This window comes from Dermacentor albipictus, chromosome 8 (genome assembly GCF_038994185.2).
Source record: "Dermacentor albipictus isolate Rhodes 1998 colony chromosome 8, USDA_Dalb.pri_finalv2, whole genome shotgun sequence".
Taxonomy (NCBI): domain Eukaryota; kingdom Metazoa; phylum Arthropoda; class Arachnida; order Ixodida; family Ixodidae; genus Dermacentor; species Dermacentor albipictus.
The window spans coordinates 62,931,325-62,952,482 of NC_091828.1; the positions used below are offsets into that span (position 1 = coordinate 62,931,325).

At 46.6% G+C, this 21,158-nt stretch overlaps 1 protein-coding gene across 3 annotated transcripts in view; it reads left to right on the forward strand.

The window, feature by feature from the left end:
• LOC135921779 (uncharacterized) overlaps window positions 1-17,252 on the forward strand; it is a 186,836-nt gene extending 169,584 nt beyond the window's left edge. For 2 of the 3 annotated variants that reach the window (XM_065456089.2, XM_070523483.1), the window contains 3 exons: window positions 2,342-2,536; window positions 6,361-6,498; window positions 16,932-17,252. In XM_065456089.2, the coding sequence (XP_065312161.1) occupies window positions 2,342-2,536; window positions 6,361-6,498; window positions 16,932-17,138 (540 nt within the window). In that variant the 3' untranslated portion in view covers window positions 17,139-17,252. The remainder of the gene's footprint in view (window positions 1-2,341; window positions 2,537-6,360; window positions 6,499-16,931) is intronic. The other variant, XM_070523484.1, reaches the window with a different exon arrangement.
• The last annotated feature ends 3,906 nt before the right edge of the window (window positions 17,253-21,158 follow it).

Sequence of the window (21,158 nt, forward strand, 5' to 3'; positions counted from 1 at the left end):
AACTCCTCTGTCAAGGGTTCTATGACAAGTAAATTTTGCACCTTGAGGAGATGCACTCAAGAGTAAGCGAGCATAGAATGCCACTGAATGTCAAGTCTTCAGCAACATTTTTTGCTCGATGGCTTCATATAAATTCAAGCCTCCATTAAATTGAACTTCTTTCATTGTTTGATGAGATTAACGTGTATGCGTGCTTAGGTGGTTTAGAATAGACAAAGTGTTGAGCCATGAAGGCCAAATGCGTCATGGACATAATTCTCCACATATTTACCCGCCTTCCATGGCAAACTTCCTCCTCGCAATAGTTTTAGCTTTTCTCTTTTGGTGGCCTTTGTGCAAGACACCTGCAATCTTCATGCAACTCTCCCTAGTGAGTGCGGCTTGAGCTTGCGTGTTGCTGGTTGCCGCATAGTTTGCACTTTTTCTTCAGTTGTGATGAGAAATGAGACTCTCCTGTCTTCTAAGTATTGCATTTAAACAATATAACTGTGGTTCCATTCAAATATATACAGAATTTGAACTAACATTGACAATCTCTATGATGCACCGAAAAACACAAGAGCACTAATCATGTGGAATCTTATTTTGGTGAATCTCTGAAACTCTGAAAAGTCCAAAGCTACTTTAATGCCAGTACTCTCAATGATAGAAGACAAAAAAATTATCTTTTATATATATTTGTAGCTCTTCTGAGAAAAGAGCTCTGTCGAATAGTATGAAGCCATAACATATTTTATGAAAGACAAGTAATTCTGGCGTGATGTTTGAAGCACTTCTAGTGCTCGTTTTGGCATGTAATTTGCAGGACGTATTCTTGAATAAGTCAAGCATTACCGTATAAACGCAACAAAAAAATATAAATGTTCTCTAGTTGCCGTTCAGTTGAATAACCGGAACCTTTATATTTCGATACCATACCGTTGATTGGGTGTTCTTGCATTCATGGCTACATGAGCGAAACCCACCTCATTGACAATCGATGATCGTGCGCTTAGCATTGAATCGATACAGCGACACAGGGTAGCGCCAACGTCCTAACGAGTTATGTTTGTGGCATGTAGTGCAGAGGGATTCTTCTTTCGCGCGTCCCTAAGCACATTCCACGCCAGCTGGCGTCGCCGCCACGAAGGCTGCGCGTGGCTTCCGAGATGCGTGGCGCACAACGCGTGCGGGCGCTGAGAAACGCGTCGTGTGGCAACAGGGCTCCTTCGTTACACTTCTTTCGGGACACGCTGCACCATCTAGTGATCCTGCCTAGACGTCTGTGCGTAGCCTCCGAAGCGAGAAACGTGATTGCACCGGTATCTGCGAACGCTGAGCCCCATACTTCGCTTGATGAGAAATCAGTGGCCTATACTCTTTAGTCCATGTTGGCGAGATGCTTCTTTAAGCCCACTGCATTCATGGTGCAGCTCGCCAAAGTGTTGACCTGGAAGACGTTCATCGGAAAGTGGCACATACAGAGTACATTTGTGGTGCAGCCTGGATTTGCGTCGGGTTGATGTCCTTGAGGAACACAAGTGACGTGCGTTCCATTGCTCTCAACATCAGTTAATTTTAACAAATGAATCCTAAGTTGGTGTCGTAAGCGCTCATTAAATAGGCATATGCCTACTGGCCCATACTCCGTGACCCAAATTGTAACGAAGAGGTGCACTGAACACCAGCACAGACCTAGTGGCACAAACTCCGTGCTCCAAATCGGCGTAAGAGAGTTTCTTCGAATACTGATATCTACCCTTTCAGCAACCACCATGTCGGCGTGAAAAAGGATGGTTGAAAACGGCCCGTATGTACACACTGACACATACTGTGCGACTGAACTTGGTGCGATGGTTAGTTTCAATTCCTTTTCACGAAGCACAGCAACCCGATGCACACCACGATGCCCACAATGGACCATTGACTACTCGGTGACCACGGAAGGCAGCATTGTAATTAGATAAAAACATACATCGATACAGAAAGCATGCATACAAAGATATTTATATGGAACCATGAAGGTCATTTAGGTGGTACTATAAAAATTTTTGTAGGGGAATAGTTTACCATATCCTCATAAATGTGGCTGTTTCCCGAAGCAACCTTTTTACTCTCTCCCTGAAACCTGTCCCTATCCTCTCCTTTGTTACACGCACTAACCACACTAGTGCTGTTGTTCAGTTGCCTTAATACTGTTACATCGTGTATGCTCTCCAATCTGATTCCTACACAATGCAAATAGAACCGGTCTATACGTCTTTGATACGCTAAAAACTTGACCTAGACAGATATTAAACAATGCTATACAACGCCGACAGAGCTCTCCCTTTAATATACCACAATCGTTTTTTTCCTGCAGCATGAAGCATGTCTGCTCGCGCAGTGTCTTCGGACGCAGCAGAAGCTTCAAGTTCCCATTGGCGTGTCCTTCACCATGAAGGGCCGCTGGTACCAACCGAAAATTGACGACTACGAAAACCCTGACATCGGAGAGTATGACCTATTCAAAGACTGCGTGGTCAGTGACGTCGATCAAGATGCATTACCAGCCGCGGTAAGTAAGACGCCATGCTGAGGTTGTTAATTGCTGTGCGAGACGCCTCATGAAAACTTCAAAATAGGCATCGCACAGCATAGAGACTCGCTCAAAGATACGTGTTCACCCCTCCGTGAGATACAGCATGAACCGTTAGGATATTGAGAGTGGCTCCAGCCAAATAAATGAATTTTATCAGCCCGACGTTTCGGCGGCCATTCGTTTCGTTCTTCTGGGGGATATTCTCCGTTGGTAGCGGTGCGCACCTTTTAGTAGGTCCTTCGTAAAAATGAAGGGACAGCACGGAAAGTGTGGAAACATTTGACCGGGAATCTTTTCTGAACAGACGTGAAGGGGTGAAAGTATGCGATGTCTGTGGTGGTGCTCATGGGCTGGGATGACCGATGGATGGCCAGTGGTAAAAACAACCCAACTACAGACGAATATCCATTTTGCCTGCATTTTCAAAATGCCTAGAAAAATTATTAACACTGAGAATAACCGCCTTCTGCGAAAAACACAATATTATTACTGCCTGTCAGTTCGGTTTCCGAAAGGCTCGCTCGACAGAGCTAGCTCTGCTAACACAAAAGGAATTAATACTACAAGCATTTCAGCAAAATGTAGTGAAAATAGGCGTTCTCATAGTTATTTAAAGGCCTTTGACACAATTAACCCCCCCCCATTCTACTTAGAAAACATGAAATTTACGGTTTCAGGGGCCCACTACTTGGCTTAATCAAAAGCTACCTGCAGTTCAGGTGTCAGAGGATTTCAATAAATAACTGTATTTCCAATAACTTACCCATTCATTCTGGTGTACCTCAAGGAAGCATTCTTGGACCTTTGTTATTTAATATTTACGTAAACGACATAAATGAACAGAAGTGATGGAGTTCATTGAATTCACTGTCTATAAATAAAAACAAGACAAAGGCTGTACTGTTTCAACCTAAAAACAAAAATGTCCACATTGACTGCCATTTGCAAATGTGTTCCTCGATTATCAACTTTGTCCCATCCATTAAATGCATCGGGTCGTATTTCGAAAAAACCTACTTTGACATCTTTGTACAGACTGAGTTGCTAACAAAATCGCTCGTATTGTGGGAATACTAAGGAAACTTCGATTTTTTCTTCCCTTCAGCGTCAGAAAACTGCTTTATAACTCTCTCTTCCTGTCCTATCTGAATTACTGTCATTTAGTCTGGGGAAACACCACGATGTCTAACATCACAAAACTTCTATTGCTGAAGAAAGCAGTGCGCACTATCACCAAATCTCTATATGACGTTCATAAGCAGCCTCGTTTCAGCGCCCTTAATTTACAACCGGCCATCTCCATATATCGTAGTATTTTACTCAAGCGTTTCACTACTACGAAAAAACAGAACACCAAATTTTTCAAGCATTTATCTCTATTGACAATGAATTCTAACATTTACAACACAAGTCACCGAGAAACATGATACGTTCCTAAAGTGCGCACTAACTACGGTCAACAAATGCTACGCCACGCACTGCCATATTTGTTAAACTCATAAGAAACTAAATAGACACCTATCTCTCCATTTAATGGGCTCATTGTGGATTTGTTTTTTTTTTGCTCTGGTAGACACTGACGCCATGAATGCTTAACCAATTTCCTGTGCTTTTGAATAACTTATTATTTATAGATGTGAATTTCAAGGCTGTATTACTGTATCATCTTATACTAGTCTCTTTCTGTAATATAATTTCTTGCAGCCTTCTATTGTCGATTTTTTTACCCGTATGCATTTCTGTTATGCAATTTTCACTAATGTTCACTTTTTTTCTCGTTTATCCATTATTGCTTGTTTGCGTTCTCTTTATTACGCACAGTGCCATTTCTGTAGGGGGTGCAGACCCCGTCAAGCCGAATTATTGATGCCGGGGTCGCTTGACGCTCCGGATGTTTTTTTTTCTGCATCGCAAAGACGGGGCAAGTCGAAAACCTGCAGAGCCTCATGAATTCCGTCAACCCGGATGTACTGTTCACGTATTGGGGCGAAAAGAATGGATTGCTCTAATTCCTGGTTGTACAAGTTAAGACAATAGACGGGATACATAAATTTTTTGCTTACTGCTAAGCAAACTACACGTGCCGCTTCACTTCGATTACCTTCACTTCGAACCTAATCATGCGCCAAACAACAAGGCATTTGTTGTGAAATTCTTTATCCAAGGAGCTGAGACGTAGTGCTCACTGGAATCAGATAAAGAAAAACGAATGCAGAATGGCTATGAACGACTTTAAAAGGAATGGCTACACAAAGGACTTCTTACGAACAACCACCCTACAACAATTAAAAGAAACAGACTACACGACCTTCAACCGTAGACTTCCCCACTACCCCAAAAACGAGTGTCCATACGATACGTCAAAGGCGCCAACAAAGCTCTCAGACGAATACTGAAAAAAAAGTCCTCAATGTCGCACACGGATCTATGAAAACTTTGAATATCCTTCTCCTGAAAAACAAAGACAGTCCACCGAAAGAAAAAGTGCAAGGCGTCGTCTATAAAATCAGCCCTGCCGACTGCCCGTTCACATATATATGGGAAACCAAAAATTTGATAGAAAGAATCAGGCAACTTGGAAATGACGTCAGAACATTGAACCCAATAAGTAGCGCCGTCGCCGAACATCCTGAAAGTGCAGACCACAAAGTTGTTTTCCAACAATACCAAATCTTTCAAACAGAGACAAACTCGACAAAAAGGCAGCTACTGAAGTGATGGCACGTAGACAACTGGGCGGGTAACATAAACGGCGTGAAGTGCAACCTACCTTCTGTGTATATCCATAGTCTTGGCGACACGACAAAAACAGGGAAAGGGTACCCAGCCACGTAGATCCCCGCTATAGGTCCTCAGCACCAAAATGTCCGCGCTCCCCCCTCACACGGCCCACTTCAACGGCCATCCCCAGGGTCAAGCGCCCCCAACATCGGTCATCCGAGCCCATCAGCACCACCGCAGACATCGCATCCTTTCGCCACTTCACGTCTGTTAAAAAAAGATTGCCGGTCAAGTGTTTCCCCACTTTCCGCGCTGTTCCTTCATTTTTACGAAGGAACTTTTAAAAGGTGCACACTGCTACCCCTGAAGAATACCCCCTAAAGAAGGAGCTGAATGGACACCGAAAGGACGGGATAATAAAAATCACTGATTTGGTTGGAGTCACACTCAAAGTCCTAATAAATTTTCTCAATCAGACAGGTAACACTGTCGAAATGTTTAGCTTCAAGCATGAAACGTGCTCTAGATTGCAGCAGCGTTGCTCTATAAGGGCACAAATGCCATGCTAAAGCCAGTGGGCATCAGCAATAACTTTATCACCTCTCACAAACTTAGGTATAGTTGTGTGGGTCGCATTGGGCGCCTCGTCTTTAAGCGTCCAATGATTGTTCTGCTGAATTTCTTTAATGACGAGATAAAATGACCACTTACTTATTTCAAGGAAGAATCATTCGCAGCGTCAGCCGTCAAATCTTGTACGATGTTCATTATGAGTTCCTTCAATAACCAAAAGCCTCAGCATTCGTTGGCGCTGCGCCATTGGTGACATCCTTTTTTTTTTTCGTCTCGCCTTCGATTGGCCAAGCCTACTGCAGCAGGACTTGAAATTGCGTATGGCAGCGACATTGATCTTGTGCAGACGGCCATTGTCCCGACTCCAGATTTGTCATAGTTCACCTTCGTCATATCGCTGTGCGTAACTTGCTGGACCTTCTCAAATCTCGGAAATAGTTTCGCTGCCCTTAATGACCCCGTTATTACGCGTAGCCAGTGCAATTTTTTTTTCTTTCTTTGAGCAGATCTGCAACCTGACAAATACAAACTACACGAAAAACTTGGGTTTAGATAGCGACGATATCACGATGAGGACATACGACAAAGGTCCCATAGAAAAACATACCCAAATGTTTGACAATCGAGCGACATACCTCAAGAAGGTGAGTGACGCGTCTTGAAGAGTTTTTTGTGTTTAGTTGCCGAGACTTCATCGCGCTATTGAGGAATATCATTATGCACCTTAGGAAAATAAAGAAAAAAATTAAAATTCGCAGCTACCGCGTTTAGTGGCCATCAGTTTAAATGCTAAAACATCTTCTGCTCGTCCTACGCAATGCCACAACGTACGGAATTTCTTTCATCGCGTACTACGCTTTCGTTGTTTTAAAAGGAGGTAAGAATGAAAGAAAGAAAAACAAGAAGAAAGGAATTGAAGGAATCACTTAACACCAGGGCTCTTTGCGTGGGCGGTGCCACACAGTTGCTGAAGGCATCGTATAGTTATACACGGCGCCAATGTCCACAGCACCTTGACAAGTTGCCGTTGGGTCTTTTAAGAGTTACGGCTCGTTCAGCGTGTATAGCGTGGTTAAAACTCCTAGTCCTTTCTGGCTGTGGCAAGGGCAAAAATAAGGCAGGCAGTTGTTTCACCACAGTTGCAATATTCCCAAATATGGGCTATCGGCCAATCCAGTGAGATATGAGCATATATTCAAATATGCAACATAGCTTCTAAATACTCTGCCACGAGTAAAAGGTGGTTTAAGCCGCCCCGCTCTCCTTCCTCCGCTTCTCAAAGTAAGTGCGCCCTGCGTCTCAAAGTGTTACATCGCGTGAGAGAGCTACAGGTGAGACCATACAGCTTTAAATAGGGCAAGAATGTGTAGTGTACAAATTTGCCATATTTTACGTTGTTGCTCTGAGAACGTATTCTGAGCTTATTTTTTGCGAGTGGTGTTTCTATGTTCCCAGTCGTCATAATTTTCTAAAACAAAAGTAGTCAGTAGCACTCGTAGCAGTGCGCATCCATTCGCAATGCAATTTTTTGCATTTATATGTGCAATATTTGTTTTAAATGGTTACTTTTTATAGACGCATCGCTGTTCTATACCAAAAAGTGAAGTTTAACAAAATGCGTGTATTGTCATCTCTCTCATGGTGGCTAAACCGTCGCATTAGCTGCTCCAGAAAACACTAGCGCCACAGTTTTGTGAAGTAAATTTTGCACGACACATTGTGCAAAGATTGCTCTCCTCGGGTGCAAGCGTGCGTCTGTGTCCTAATTTATAAAACACCGGGCTTCTGCATTCAGGAAACGGGATTCAGCTGTTAATTTCCTAATTACTGAGGGTTTGATTGAGGCTACTGGGCCGGTCGCATGAAGAAAAGCAGCAAATCGCTGTTAATAGCGATCCACCCTATTGTACAATATCATTCTGACCCAACACACCAAAGAAGATGGAACGCTCTGAAGAAAGCGTGGTTTCTATTCAAGGCGTGATATCTGCGCATAGGGCATGATCTCATAATTAGCGGCCTGCCGTTGTCTACCGGCAACCTGATACCGGCAACCTGAAAACGGCAACCCGCCGTTTTTTCTAGTGGAGAATGCGATGCTGCCGGGATTAGGGGCATTAAACTCTTGTTATGGATACATAACATAGAGAGTTTCGTAATCTGGTAATTTTTTTTTTGCACAGATATGCCCTCCTTTCGCTAGCTTCTTTTCTCTACAAACAAGCTTTATGTTTCCAAACAGAAAACCTAGATTGTGAACAAGGCCGCCATGTAAGAGGCAGGACGACTCATATTGATTAACACTTTAGATTTCCTAGTCCAAGGTGCGCTTCCTTTTTTCCTTCCTGTATCTTTTTTACCAGGAAACGTATGGTGTCGCTAGCACACAGACACATGGGTGCATTAAAATAGCAACACTTTTTGCTCTTTGTCATCGAACCGCTTCAATTCTAGGCGTAATAACTTACGTACTTGGTAATTTCCCTATAGGCCTGCTGTATTGTGCATGTTAAGCCTGTGTAAATTGATTACCAAAGCGATTACTCTTATTTGGCTATATCGGCCGTTTTCGCGGTTAAATGACCGTACGACGATGGGTTCACTTGCGGGAGGCATGACAAGGCCACTCACCAAGAAAAAATACGCGCGCATTTGGGCAACACCCTCTATTGTTGATTCGGGCAACCGAGTTGCGAAGAGAGCTAGGGAAGCGAGTGGAGGGGGGAGGGGCGTCGTGTTTGAGAGAGACAGAGATTCCTGGTTGGGAGGTGAAAGGTGGGCCAAGTGTAGCACAGAGAACACCTCAACCGCACTGCACCATTGAGAAGAGAGAGAGAGTGGGAGCTCTCGGGTAAGGCAAGATGCCTGGAGGGGTGAGCATCTTTGTTGCGCTCATACGTCGCGGAAAGGCGTGCAAACGGGTGCACGCTCTCGAGCAAGCGAGTAGCGAGCAGGAAGAGGAGGGAGTTGTACGGAAGGGTGTTACTTGCATGGTCCCGGCGCTCGCTTATTCGTCTTACCTTTCGCTGGCCTCCCAGTGGTAGCCAGGCTATTGTGGGTGATGCAGTGGACAATTACGAGCAGCGGATTCTCGACCACGAAGAATTCAATGAAGGAGCAGGCTAGCATTTCGTTGAACGCTCAAGGACTTGACGCTTACGCAGCAAAGAGGGCTACAATTGGGTGTGTTCGCTCTCCTGAACGGCCACGAAGGAACCCCGTGAGGGAGAGGTTCTTGTTGGGGAAGGAAATAATTGGGGTAAAGTGCAGTGCAGTAACTGTCTCTCAGATGAGGAAACCTCAACCGCACTGCACAAGAGGGATAGGGAGTCGAAAGAAGGGTGAAATAGACGCGGCGGCGGCTGCCCAGACAGCGCGCGTGGGCAGGTTGTTTACATTCGCTTATAAGGCGCAGTGACGCTCCTAGTCGTGGTGAAGCAGAGCTTCCTGTGCGGCGATAGCCGCGTCGCACATCTGTCGGACGTTGCTGTCGATGGCTGGGAACTGGACCAACACGGCACGGAGTGCAGCCGCGAGAGCGGCTATGAGCGCATCCCTGGGGTCGCTGCTTGGTGCGGTTTGTGGGCCGCGTGACGGCTCAGGAGCGGCCGTCTGGGTGTTGCGGCCACGCAGGGCGTCACTGTAGGATCGGCCCTGCGGGGTGCGAGTAGGCGTCGAAGGAGAGGTTAAATGCGACTCGTGCGATGTGGCGCCGGCCAGCTCAAGCGCTTTCTTCCTCGAAAGGGGCCGCTCGGATGAAGACAACTGCACGGCCGCCTTCCTTTCGCGTTGCCACTCTGGACAGCTCGGCTCTGTCGAAGGGTGTCGGCCACCGCAATTTACGCAGCGTGCCTTCTCCGCGGGGCAGTCTCCTGTAGGATGCGACTCACCGCAGCGGAGGCAGCGGGCGTCGCGGAAACAGGTGGCGCCGGCGTGTCCGAAAACGCCGCAGCGGTCGCACTGTAGCGGTCGAGGAAGACGGGAACGAACGGCGCGCAGCTGCTTGAAAAGCCGCACGCTTGGAGACACGCTCCGAGTCGTTGAAGCCAGGAGCTGTCTTCTTCGGCCTCTTCCGATGCTACTGCTTCGGAGCGTCACCCATGAGATGGGGCCTCCGTGTAGCAACGTGGCTCAGGAGATCGCGCCAGCTGCCGTGCGAGCCCTGAGAAGGGCTGCGCTCATGAGCGCGGTCGAAGGCTGAGACGTACGCGCGCGAGAGGTGGCGGGCGAGCCGTAGTCGTCGGAGCGAGGGGCGATGCGACCGCTCGCTTCGAGTGTCCGGGAGCGTCTTCCCGTGAAGGCGAGGAAAGGCGCCCATTGGAAGCTTGGGTGCTCTCGGGTAACCTAGTAGCGGGGATGCGCGGTACGGAGGGGCGGATGGTCTCTCACGTGCGCCTTCGTTCTTTCGTTAGTTCGGGCTAATCGCTTACATTGAATATCATTGTAGTCCACGGTTCCTCCATAATTTGTCTGCGGGTGGAATAACGTGTCTCTCTTACGCCCCGAGAAAACGTTTCAACATGTCTTATGATCGTGTTCCTACAAAAAATACATTGTCTGAACAAATATCACAGAATATTTATTTTCGTGGTTATTTCTGGCTGCACAATATTAAGCTTGAGCATTCTGAGGGTACTTCACACATTTTCTGAACGCATCGTATTTATCTGTAGAGTTATCTACGTTGGTATCTATGTACATATCTATGTGTGTTTGTAGATAACTGTTTTCCCGCCTACCTGGGCCACTGTATATACTCAGTGATCGGTTGGGTGGGGCAACGGGCTGCTGTGCTGAGTGAACAGGCTTCGAAACCAACCATCGGAGAACTTGGGTCACTGAGTATGTGATAACATGCACATATGTATGCACACGTTATCACATACTCAACCAATCTCCAACGACCTTCTTTAACGTCGACTGGGATTACTGGGTATGTGCTTCTCCATCTCAGCTGGTCAGCTTCGATAAGCCTCTGATGCAAATTTGTGTCACTGGGTATGTGTCAGCAGGTGTAAGGCACTCTTCGATCAACACCTTCGATGGCAACTTGGGAAACTGCGTATGAGCTACGAAAAATATTCCATAAGTTTGTCCGATGCTGAGCGGAATCAAGCCACCGAAGCAAGGAATATCCTGCAGGACCGTAATCCGTACGCATGGGGGACTGTGCCAAAAACACCGTGTATAGGCTCCTTTTCAGTGAACACCTTTCACGCCAACGCTTTCGTGAGCTGTGCCATGAATGCACTGTGTATGGGCTGCCCTTTAATGAACCTCCCGCTGGTTTTGGTTACTCAGCATATGCCACTGAGGTTGCGTCAAGTTAGGGGAAGTTGTCAGCGTTAGCGGGCACCGGCGTGCCATACTTCTTTGCATCGAAGTGCAACTAGATGGCGGAACGTGGCCAGAAAGAAGTGCAACACCGGGCCTTGCTTGCGGCATGACTTGTTTATCAGCATTCGCCCGCAGCTGTTTGCACAGAAGAAAACAATGAGTCACAAAGGAGGAAAAAAAAATCGATGGAGCATACCAGCAAGTACGCGACTGGTATGGTAAGCAACATGGGAACAAAGAACGGCAAATGCAAAGTCCCCGAGGCTCAAACATTGGCATGGGTGGCAGCATTGGAAAGGACACCTCCTATGAGTAACCATCTAAGAGTAAAAAACAAAATCAGGAAAGAAACAATTTATGATGCCTCAAAGGGAAGCTCCTTGCTTTTTGAAGCGAGACCAGGATGCCTTAGAACGCGTTGTTATAAAAAGAGGTGCACGAATGAAGGAGAATGTGCTTGCTGCGGTAGAACATGGGAAATAATGGATCATATCCTGTTATAATATGAATATATCTGCACAGCTGTCGGTTTAGGCTCATCTGGGCACCTTGAGCCCATTGGGTTCAGGAATAACAGGGGGGAAGTAAACAGGTCTGCAAAAGAGATTAGTAACAGGCGATTGAATCTTTGATGGCAGAAAAGTAGACATACCACAAACAACTGAAGCGTACAAAATCAAATTTCCCAGTAGTGGTTAAGAAATGTGTTGCTCGGAATTCTTTTTGTGCGCGGTTTTTTTTGTTTAACATGATACGTAAGACATTAGGTAGAATGAGAACAAGACCTTGGTGGCACAACCCACCACGCCGTTTCAAAGGGGACACTGATAGCATTCATCCATCAATCGGAAGCGCGAAAGAGTCATTCTATTGCAATATATGTCCCATACATAACTTGTTTCAATGGTGACATTACGTTGTGTCACGAGTTGATTCCGTGCTAAAGCGTTACCATCGAGAGTCATCGTGAGACGTGTTCTAGCAGCCACAATTCTAATAGCACCCGTATCTATGCTATATAAGCATAACCACTGCGCAGTTATATATTCCTGTTATTTGGTTTAATTTCAAGTGCAACGAAAATACTTTGCCAGCCTTGGTCAAATTTCACAAGAAACGAAATAGACTCAGCCAGAGACAGCAATTGTTAGTGGCATTTTACAATGCCCTCTTATGTTTGCATCACATTTTTCTATGTCCTTTAACTAGCTTGGGCTGGATATAAATAGTTGTGCAACGATTATCAGTTGAGCATGCTTACGATTGTTTTGAAGTAATAGCCATGCCAGGTTTATACCGTCCACGCACAGCGTCTCGCTGTTCCTCTGTGTAATAGCATCTGTGAGGATTGCGACCATTGCGATGTGATCTTTCTCTCCATTGTTCAATCTAAGCAGAAATCACCGGAAGACTGTTGACGCTCTGATTTCACATACTAACGCGCAAACTGCACAGAAAAATGTAGACAAATGTGTACGCAACTAAGCGTCGCTTCCTTTCCGCTTCGCTTTCTCTCTCGCCATCACGCTTGCCCCGAGAACTCCTCCGCGACCGAGGGCGCTGCTTTTTGTGGGTGTTTGTCGAAGCTCATTTTTCCGAGTGCCACCTTATTTTTTAAAACAGCAGAGCATACCATCCTCAGGTAAATGGCCTCACAGAGCATTTCAATCGAACTGTGGGCAACGTGCTCGCCTTGTATTAGAGAGTTTTAGCTCAGCGGGTTTACGTTTCGCTCCGTTCGCGGTCTCCACCGTTGCGCCAGCGGAGCGGCTCGCGAAAAAAAGAATTTTAGCCCGGCGGATCACTCACCCGCTCGAGCGGGATAAAGAGCGGGGCGCTCTGCTGCCCTACCTAGTGGTCCGAATAGGAGGTACTGAGAAATGAATTTGAATTGCGCTTGCTTTTATAGTGCAAGAAATGTTGATTAAAGATATATTACATGTTCTCAGTGCATTCTTTGTTAATAATGTACTGAGTACTAATGTGCAGGTCAGTGCCGCAGTCGCCGTCGTCGATGTAGAACTGCCGGCGTTCATGTTCGCGGCTGCCATCTTGCATTACGCACGCACGCTCGCGCGCTGCGTATACCCTCCGCTGGGGAGTGCTTTCCAGCGGGCGTAACCGCTGCTCCGTAAAACCGCTGGCCGCCTCAGCGTTGTGCGCATGCGCAGTCGCATCTCCGCTCGCCCGCTCCGCTCCGCTGGCCGTAAACCCGCTGGGCTAAAACTCTCTATTGTGCCATGCGTAACCACAGATTGCGAACTCATTCTGCCATCTCTCTTATTCTCCGAAAACATGGTCACCCAGACAATCATGTGTGTCACTTCTGTCTGCTCTACGGTCGTTACCGATGTCATACCATGATCAGCATAGTGTTCTACTGAACTGCTGCTTCGGAGTTTGGCTAGGTGCCTGTTAATGCTGAAGCACGTCCTGCCTCGGAGTGCCAAACGTTAGCTTGCTATTTCATCGCCGCTGCGCAACAGCACTGTAAATGGCTCGTTTCCGCAAACACCATAATATTGTAGAAAACGCTGACATAGTAACCCTTTAAGGGAAGCGGCGGGAGACATCTTGATGGAAAGGCATATTATCATCAGCATAAATGATTCTTGGTCTTGTTTAAAGATGTTCTTCAAAACAAGTATGCTGTGCTAGCCACCTTATCATTGAAGCGGTGCCTGACGATTGAGGCCAGTCGTAGCTGCAGGTATTTAGGATGAAAGTCGCACTGTGTCGTCAAGAGCACATCATTTTATTTGCTATAGTTCTAATCTTTCTCTCAGCATTGCTAGGGCGGTAGGTACGAATGACTGGTTAGGCACAATCTAAATTTTCGCCATGATTCGTTCTGACATTGAAACATGTTGCCATTTTTCCTCTCTGCGGAAAGCGAGATAGGTTCAGGAAGACTGCGAATATTTATGCCTTGAAATTTCAACTACTATAAGGTGCAAATTGAAATGGGCTACTTGCAGTGGCTATTTCTCACACGCTCGTAGGACGCTGTGCTCGATTTGTCTAAGAGTTTTGAAGGTGTCATTCATGAAAAGTTGTCACCAGTTCTTAATAAGCATGAAATGGTTACCGAACATATATATGGTTTCCAAAAAATAAATCTCCTAAAGGGGCATCACATAAAACTAACGATAAAATTATTGAAAATATGCAAAATAAGAACGTTACGTTGTGTTTATTTTTGGACACAAAAATTCCTTTGACTCCCTACGTTAACACATATAATTACATAAACTGCCAAGCTATACCATACGTGCGATTTTTCTTGAGCTTGTGTAATATTACTGGCTCTGTGCCCTTTCTGGCGTATCTATGCAAGAAATAATGAAATATGTATTACTACCCAGTTGAAAATGACAACAGAGGTTGTGTTCAGTACTACAGAAATTGCTGTTGTACAACAGGATTTTTCTGTAGTAACTACAGATTCCTGATGGAGCGACAGACTTTTCTGATGTACAACAGACATTTGTTGTTGCTACTACAGAAGTACAGTCTGTCGTATGTCTGTTGTTACAACAGAAAGCTGAAGCTTTACAACAGATTTTTGTAGTACTACAGAAATTTCTGTTGTACAACAGGATTTTTCTGTAGTAACTACAGAATCCTGATGGAGCGACAGACTTTTCTGATGTACAACAGACATTTGTTGTTGCTACTACAGAAGTACAGTCTGTCGTATGTCTGTTGTTACAACAGAAAGCTGAAGCTCTACAACAGATTTTTGTAGTACTACAGAAAAAATTGTCATCACTACAGGCACCCTGTTGTCCCAACAGAAATGTTCCTGAAGTAACCCGAAAAACTTCTGTAGTGCTACAGAGAGCTGTTGAAATACTACAGAAACCTATTCTGGCAACACGCCCCCAATTGTCACAACAGAAGTGTTCCTGAAGTAATGCGACCAACTTCTGTTGTACTACAGAAAAATGTTGTACGACAGAAGCCTATCATTGCAACAGGCCCCCAGTTGTCATAACAGAAGTGTTCCTGAAGTAATGGACAAACTTCTGTTGTACTACAGAGAACTGTTCCACAACGGAAACCTATCGCCGCAACAAGTACCCAATGATGACAACAGAAGTGCACTGAAATTGTGTGATGCGACAAGCTTCTGTAGTGCCCGGTTGAAAAAGACAAAAGGAATTCCTGTCGCAACTACAGAAATTCTGTTGTACGACAGAAGTTGTTGACATTTCTTAATTGGGAGACATTTCTGACATTTCGCAACAGAAGCATTCTGTCGCGACAACAAGAGTTCTGAAGTCGGAACAACAGCTTTATATCCTGACAGCGACTCCGACGTTACGACACCAATTCTGACGTCGCAGCAGAAACATTCGGTCGCGACGGCCAAGAGTTCCGAAGTCGCAACAGAAGCGATTTCCGTCGCGGTCCTTCAAAATTGTATGTTTGCTCATCGGTGGTGTACACTGTACTTTTGTCTTGCGCGGTATTCAATTGCGCTTCTCTGAAGCCGGCAATGCTGATGGCACCGACACCGGTAATAAAGTCGACGTGGCGAATAGTTATAATTGTGCCGTAACGACGCGGCACCAGCAACGCCCTACCGGCCTCCTGAAAATCGGCCGCTGATCAAAATCATACCATCTGCGGGAATGGCTGCGTATCCGTTTTTTTTGGTAAGATGTGGCACAGAGGCCTGTGGACTTACATGTGCTGTTACACTGACACATTAGTTAATTTCCCAGGAATATTTCACAAGCTTATGCGAAGCGGAAAAGAAGATTTGGGTTGTTCTACAAAGTTGCGTGAAAAGCTGTCTCGCTCGGGTCTCATTAATCTGGTACAGTGCTGCCGTGAGAAGCCAGTATGCTGTCAGAAAGAACTCTCATCCACGAATGTTCATGTAGCTATTTTGCATTGAACACACGAATTATATGCGCGCTCAAAAGTGTAAAGAACGAGAGACAACTGTCGAAACTAGCAGTAATAACCCTAAAAGTCAACGTTGTCTATTTCTGAATTTCTTATTTAATAAGGATATCGGACATCAAAATCGATGTTCTAGCACTGCAAGATGTACCCGTCGATGGTACGAACACTCTTGCTCTTCTAGAGATGCGGCACTTGACGCGGTGGAGTGATAGCGGATCTTGGCTCTCAAAAGGCAAATGTAAACATCAGCGCATCGGCACGTCGTACTGTTCACATGACCAAAACGTACACTCGAAAAGCATGTCAGGGGTGGTGCAGTGGTAAGATGCCGGGCTGGGAATCGTGAGGTCGCATGTTCGAATCCTAGGCGAAGACGATTTTTGTATTATTTGTATATTTTGTATTAACAAATTTACATGACCTTACGGACGTCTCTGTCAATTTTTAATTAAATATTTATCAAGAACTACACAACTTTCTACTACAGGACGTCACACTACAGACAACAGAACTACAGGCAACAGAACTACAGAAACAACGTCCCAAAATACGACAGACTCTTAAAATTTCCTGTTGTGTTTTTCAACTGGGTACTAGCACTACTAAATTTAGTCTGCGGCACAATAATTACACGGTGTTCGCGTTTGGCGCAAGGATGTGTGAGAACGGACAAATAAAGGCCATGGAGCAGGTGTGAATGAATTGCGCATTTATTTATTGTGTAATGAGAACGCGACGCTACAAAATGGATGGTTTAGTACTGTTACACTGAGTAAAAATGAATGATTTGCACACCTTTCTGTTTGTGTTCTCTCCAATGCAGTTCTGCTACGCAAAGAACAACCTCACGCAAGCCCAGTTTTCCATTGCGATATATGACGTGAACTTTGATAGCAGCCCCTCCATCTGCCAGCCAGACAAGATTGTCGGAAACTTCAGCCGAACTCAGCTGCTATACAACATCAATACCGTCCTGAAGACCGGAAGTGACCTATCAAATCTTACCGCTTGCATGAAAATCACTAGATAGCGCACTTATTATACAGTTATCCCAATTGTCATCTATATGAAAGCACTTCTTAGGGCCACATTCGGAGCAACTCGAATAAACACATGCCCGTTGTTTAGGTCATCGCTCAGTGTGAATCATGTGAGGCAGGCTATGAATCATGAACTTCAACTAGACACTGCTTACGTCTCTCCTGGGAGACAGTACAATCACCAATTTGAGTTTCTGTGAAAATCATATTCGCACAGTTTGTCGCACGCAAACCGCAATTGGAGTTCTGGCAGAACAATTGCTTCCAAGAAACGCTGGCCCTCTGATACGTGCTCTTTTCCTGTGCTTCTTTTGGAGTAAAGGATTTCTTCCTATGTTTAGAACATATTCTTAGTGTATTGGTATTTTTCCTAAAAGCCCTAGCCCCATTTCCGCAATATTGTTTGTTCTTGAGGTTTTTCTTGAATGTGTGCTTTAGGTCGGCATTACTCTTAAATCGCACGCCGCTCTGCACGCTTACGTTTGTCTGGAAAACTATGCATGTCCCACACATGTGCACAAATTTAGGTTTACACTAGGCAGGTACAGTCGCGGACAGAATAAAATGGACCACGTCGAAGGCCGCCGGAGCGGCTGCGGGGCCGGCGCTGCTATCGCGCTTCGCGCGCTCGCGACGAGAGTACCCGGAGTGACGTCAAACTTCTCCTCCGCACCCTCACTCTCGCACTGGCGCTTGTCGCGCTTGATAAATTTCTAGTGCCACGTTCGGCTCATCTGCTGCTGATGGTCGGGACGAAGGGGCGCGTGAATCGCCAGTAGTTCAGCACTTAGCGCTGTCGCGCAGTAGCGGACGGCCGCAGCCCATCAAAGCGCCGTGCTGTGAAGGAACCAAACTCGATGTTTTTCTCTTGTCGGCGATTTACAGTAGCGGACGCAATGAAATGAGCCATGGCTTCGCGCGAAAAACGCGAACCAGTGCCGACAAGTGAAGGCGCCTGATATGTGTTGAGACGTCTGCTCTTGCATGCGCGTCCCTTTCAGTTCGCAGCCTCTCCAGACCTCTAACATCGGCTTAGCGCTATTTAATCGTAGGGCGCAGCGCGAGGTGACGCCGCTACAGCGCCGCAACGTCTGGTGCGCTGCCGGAATGGGTTGTCGGGGGTGCACTGTTCTCTGCGCCCAGCTCACGCTGTTGCTGACGTCTGCCACCATAAAGCCACAGTCCCTATACATTTCTTTTTTCTGTCGCGTGACCACGATACCGCGTAGTCAAATGATAACTGCGGCGTCTCGTCCACTAGACTCCAAATTATCCATGCGTGATAGGTTGTTGGAATGACGGTGCGCGACCCACTTTTTATATTTGCCCATGCTATCTCGCACTACTAGGGTTTATTCGCAGGAGATAAAGCGACGAACTAAAAGGGACGCGCATGCAAGAGCAGACGTCTCAACACATATCAGGCGCCTTCACTTGTTGGCGCTGGTTCGCGTTTTTCGCGCGAAGCCATGACTCATTTCATTGCGTCCGCGACTGTAAATCGCCGACAAAAGAAAAACATCGAGTTCGGTTCCTTCACAGCGCGGCGCTTTGATGGGCTGCGGCCGTCCGCTACTGCGCGACAGCGCTAAGTGCTGAACTACTAGTGATTCACGCGCCCCTACGTCACGACCATCAGCAGCAGAGGAGCCGAACGTGGAACTAGAAATTTATCAAGTGCGACAAGCGCCAGCGCGAGTGCGAGTGTGCGGAGGAGAAGTTTGACGTCACTCGGGGTACTCTCGTCGCGAGCGCGCGAAGCGCGATAGCAGCGCCGGCCCCGCAGCCGCTCCCGCCGCCTTCACCGTGGTCCATTTTATTCTCTCCGCGACTGTACAAGCAGTGTATACCCAAATCTTGGTACCATTGTGGGGCATGGGTAGTTTTCCGCACAACCGCAGGGAGGTTTGGGTCCCTCTGAGTCATAAGGATTCCAGCTGGTTGCTCACGCATGATGATTTCACCATGATTTCCATGTACACATTGCCATGCATATGCTCCGATGGATAGGTTCGTTATGTGATGCTTCTAACCAATGCAGTGTGTGTATATATATATCGATATATTTAAGGCTAGAATCGTTGATGACTGTAGCTTTTGCAAACAGCACGAGTCCTCTCACAATGACCGCACAGGTCATCGTTCGTCGTCGTTGTCTTCGAGCTGCCACCGTAAGCATGAGGCGTGTTTGCTGCGTTACATTTGCCCGGGTGTAAAACGGAGTCACCTTGTCCACTCCGGGAGGAGGCTAGACGAGGGAGTCGTTATATGGCTGTAGCCGCTAATATGCACTGTCTCGTGAATCCGACAACGATGGTATGGGGATGGGGTGACAGGCTCATCAATATGCTTGACAGGTGACGTGGCGTCGTTGATACGGTACGGACTGTGGTACGTTAAAGTTGTTTAGAAGCAAGGCCAGGTGTGGGAAGTGGTTTCTAAAGCCAAACCAGGGAGCCGGCAGGAAATGTGGGCATGGCCTAATGATTGCCAAGCCATGTCTTCTGAGTCTTAAGCGTATCGGTCGATATCTGAAATTGTAGTACACAAAGAGCCGTTAGGTCGGTAGGGCAGGATAGTACACAGTGGAAACGAAGCTTACGGGCCAACTACATAACAAAAGGTGAAAAACCAGTGCTCGCTTTGCGTCGCGGTGTTATATACGGAAATAACGAATTTGAGTACTGTATCCCAATTTGTGTGGTCGGAGGAAACGTACACCCTAAACACGTCGCCGAAGGTTCGGTTATACCGCTCCGTGAAACCATTCGTTTTCCTGTAGTACGCGGTCGATTTCTGGCGATTGATATTGCACTCGTAAAGGTGGGATTGCATTGCGCCTGACGAGAAGGCACGGAGTCTGAGAAGGCACGGAGTCTGTCATTCTACGTACGTAGTACGTACGTAGAATGAACATCGGAACGTCGCGCGTGGTCGCCTTGGGAAGGGCCCCGGCCGGTAATCGACGTCAATAACAATCTACCGGTTTCCTCATCCGCTGTATGGAAGCGGACCGTAGAGGTTGATGCTGACATGGTCGAACAGTCGTGCAGGACACGATAGGGGCTGTAGCGCGGCCAGGAGAGCTGTTGGAGGGGTCTTCCGTTGTTGAAAGGCGCTGCAAGACCGAATGTAGTACTTGACGAACCGGTACATTCCACTCCAGTGATATCGTTAACGCAGCCTTGTGGATGTTTTTAGGACGCTGGTGTCGGCGCCTTGGGGGTCGACGAGGAAGTACGCGGACATATAGGAGCGCATATGACGGTCGGGTATGTAGTTCCTGCATCCGAACTATATACCCAATATAAATATATATATTAGCAGCTTAATGGCGTAGCTTCCGCGTTGGAATGACCAATGGAGCAGCAAAATAGTCGAGCAGCAGGGCATATGGTGGGTCATTACGTTGCTCGGTAGCCATACCAATGGCGGTTTGTATTGACGGGACTCAGGTCGTAGAGGGAACAGAGAAGCCATATCAGGTGTCATCAGCGAGTAGGAGTGCGCGTTAATGTCGGAAGGATTTCTACCGGGGCAGTGCACGACAGGAATGTCTTATTCCTGCAGACGAAGTGCCCAGCGACTAGGGAGACCCGACGGGGCTTTCAAGGAGAGCCAACAAATGTTCAGTTATTATACTGACAGAACAATCGTAAAGGTAAGGCCTAAACTTTTCCAATGCACAAGTGATGGGTATGCAGTCCTGCGCCTTGACGGTGTATTTGAGCTTAGCTTTCTTGAGGTATAGGGCCCGCATAAGAGATTTCATCATTCGCTGCTTTCCGGTGGGCCAAGACCGAACCAATGCGCACACCGCTGGCGTCGGTGTGAACCTCTCTCCACGCAGTCGTAATGCGTCATAATGGGTCTAATGGCGAAGAATGCGCGGTGAAGCAAACAACCCGCATAACCTTTGAAAAGATTCATCTCATGCTGATGACCACGCGGAAATTCTGCTTGCGGTATGCAGAATCGTCAAAGGTGCGATAATATGAAGTACCGGGCTG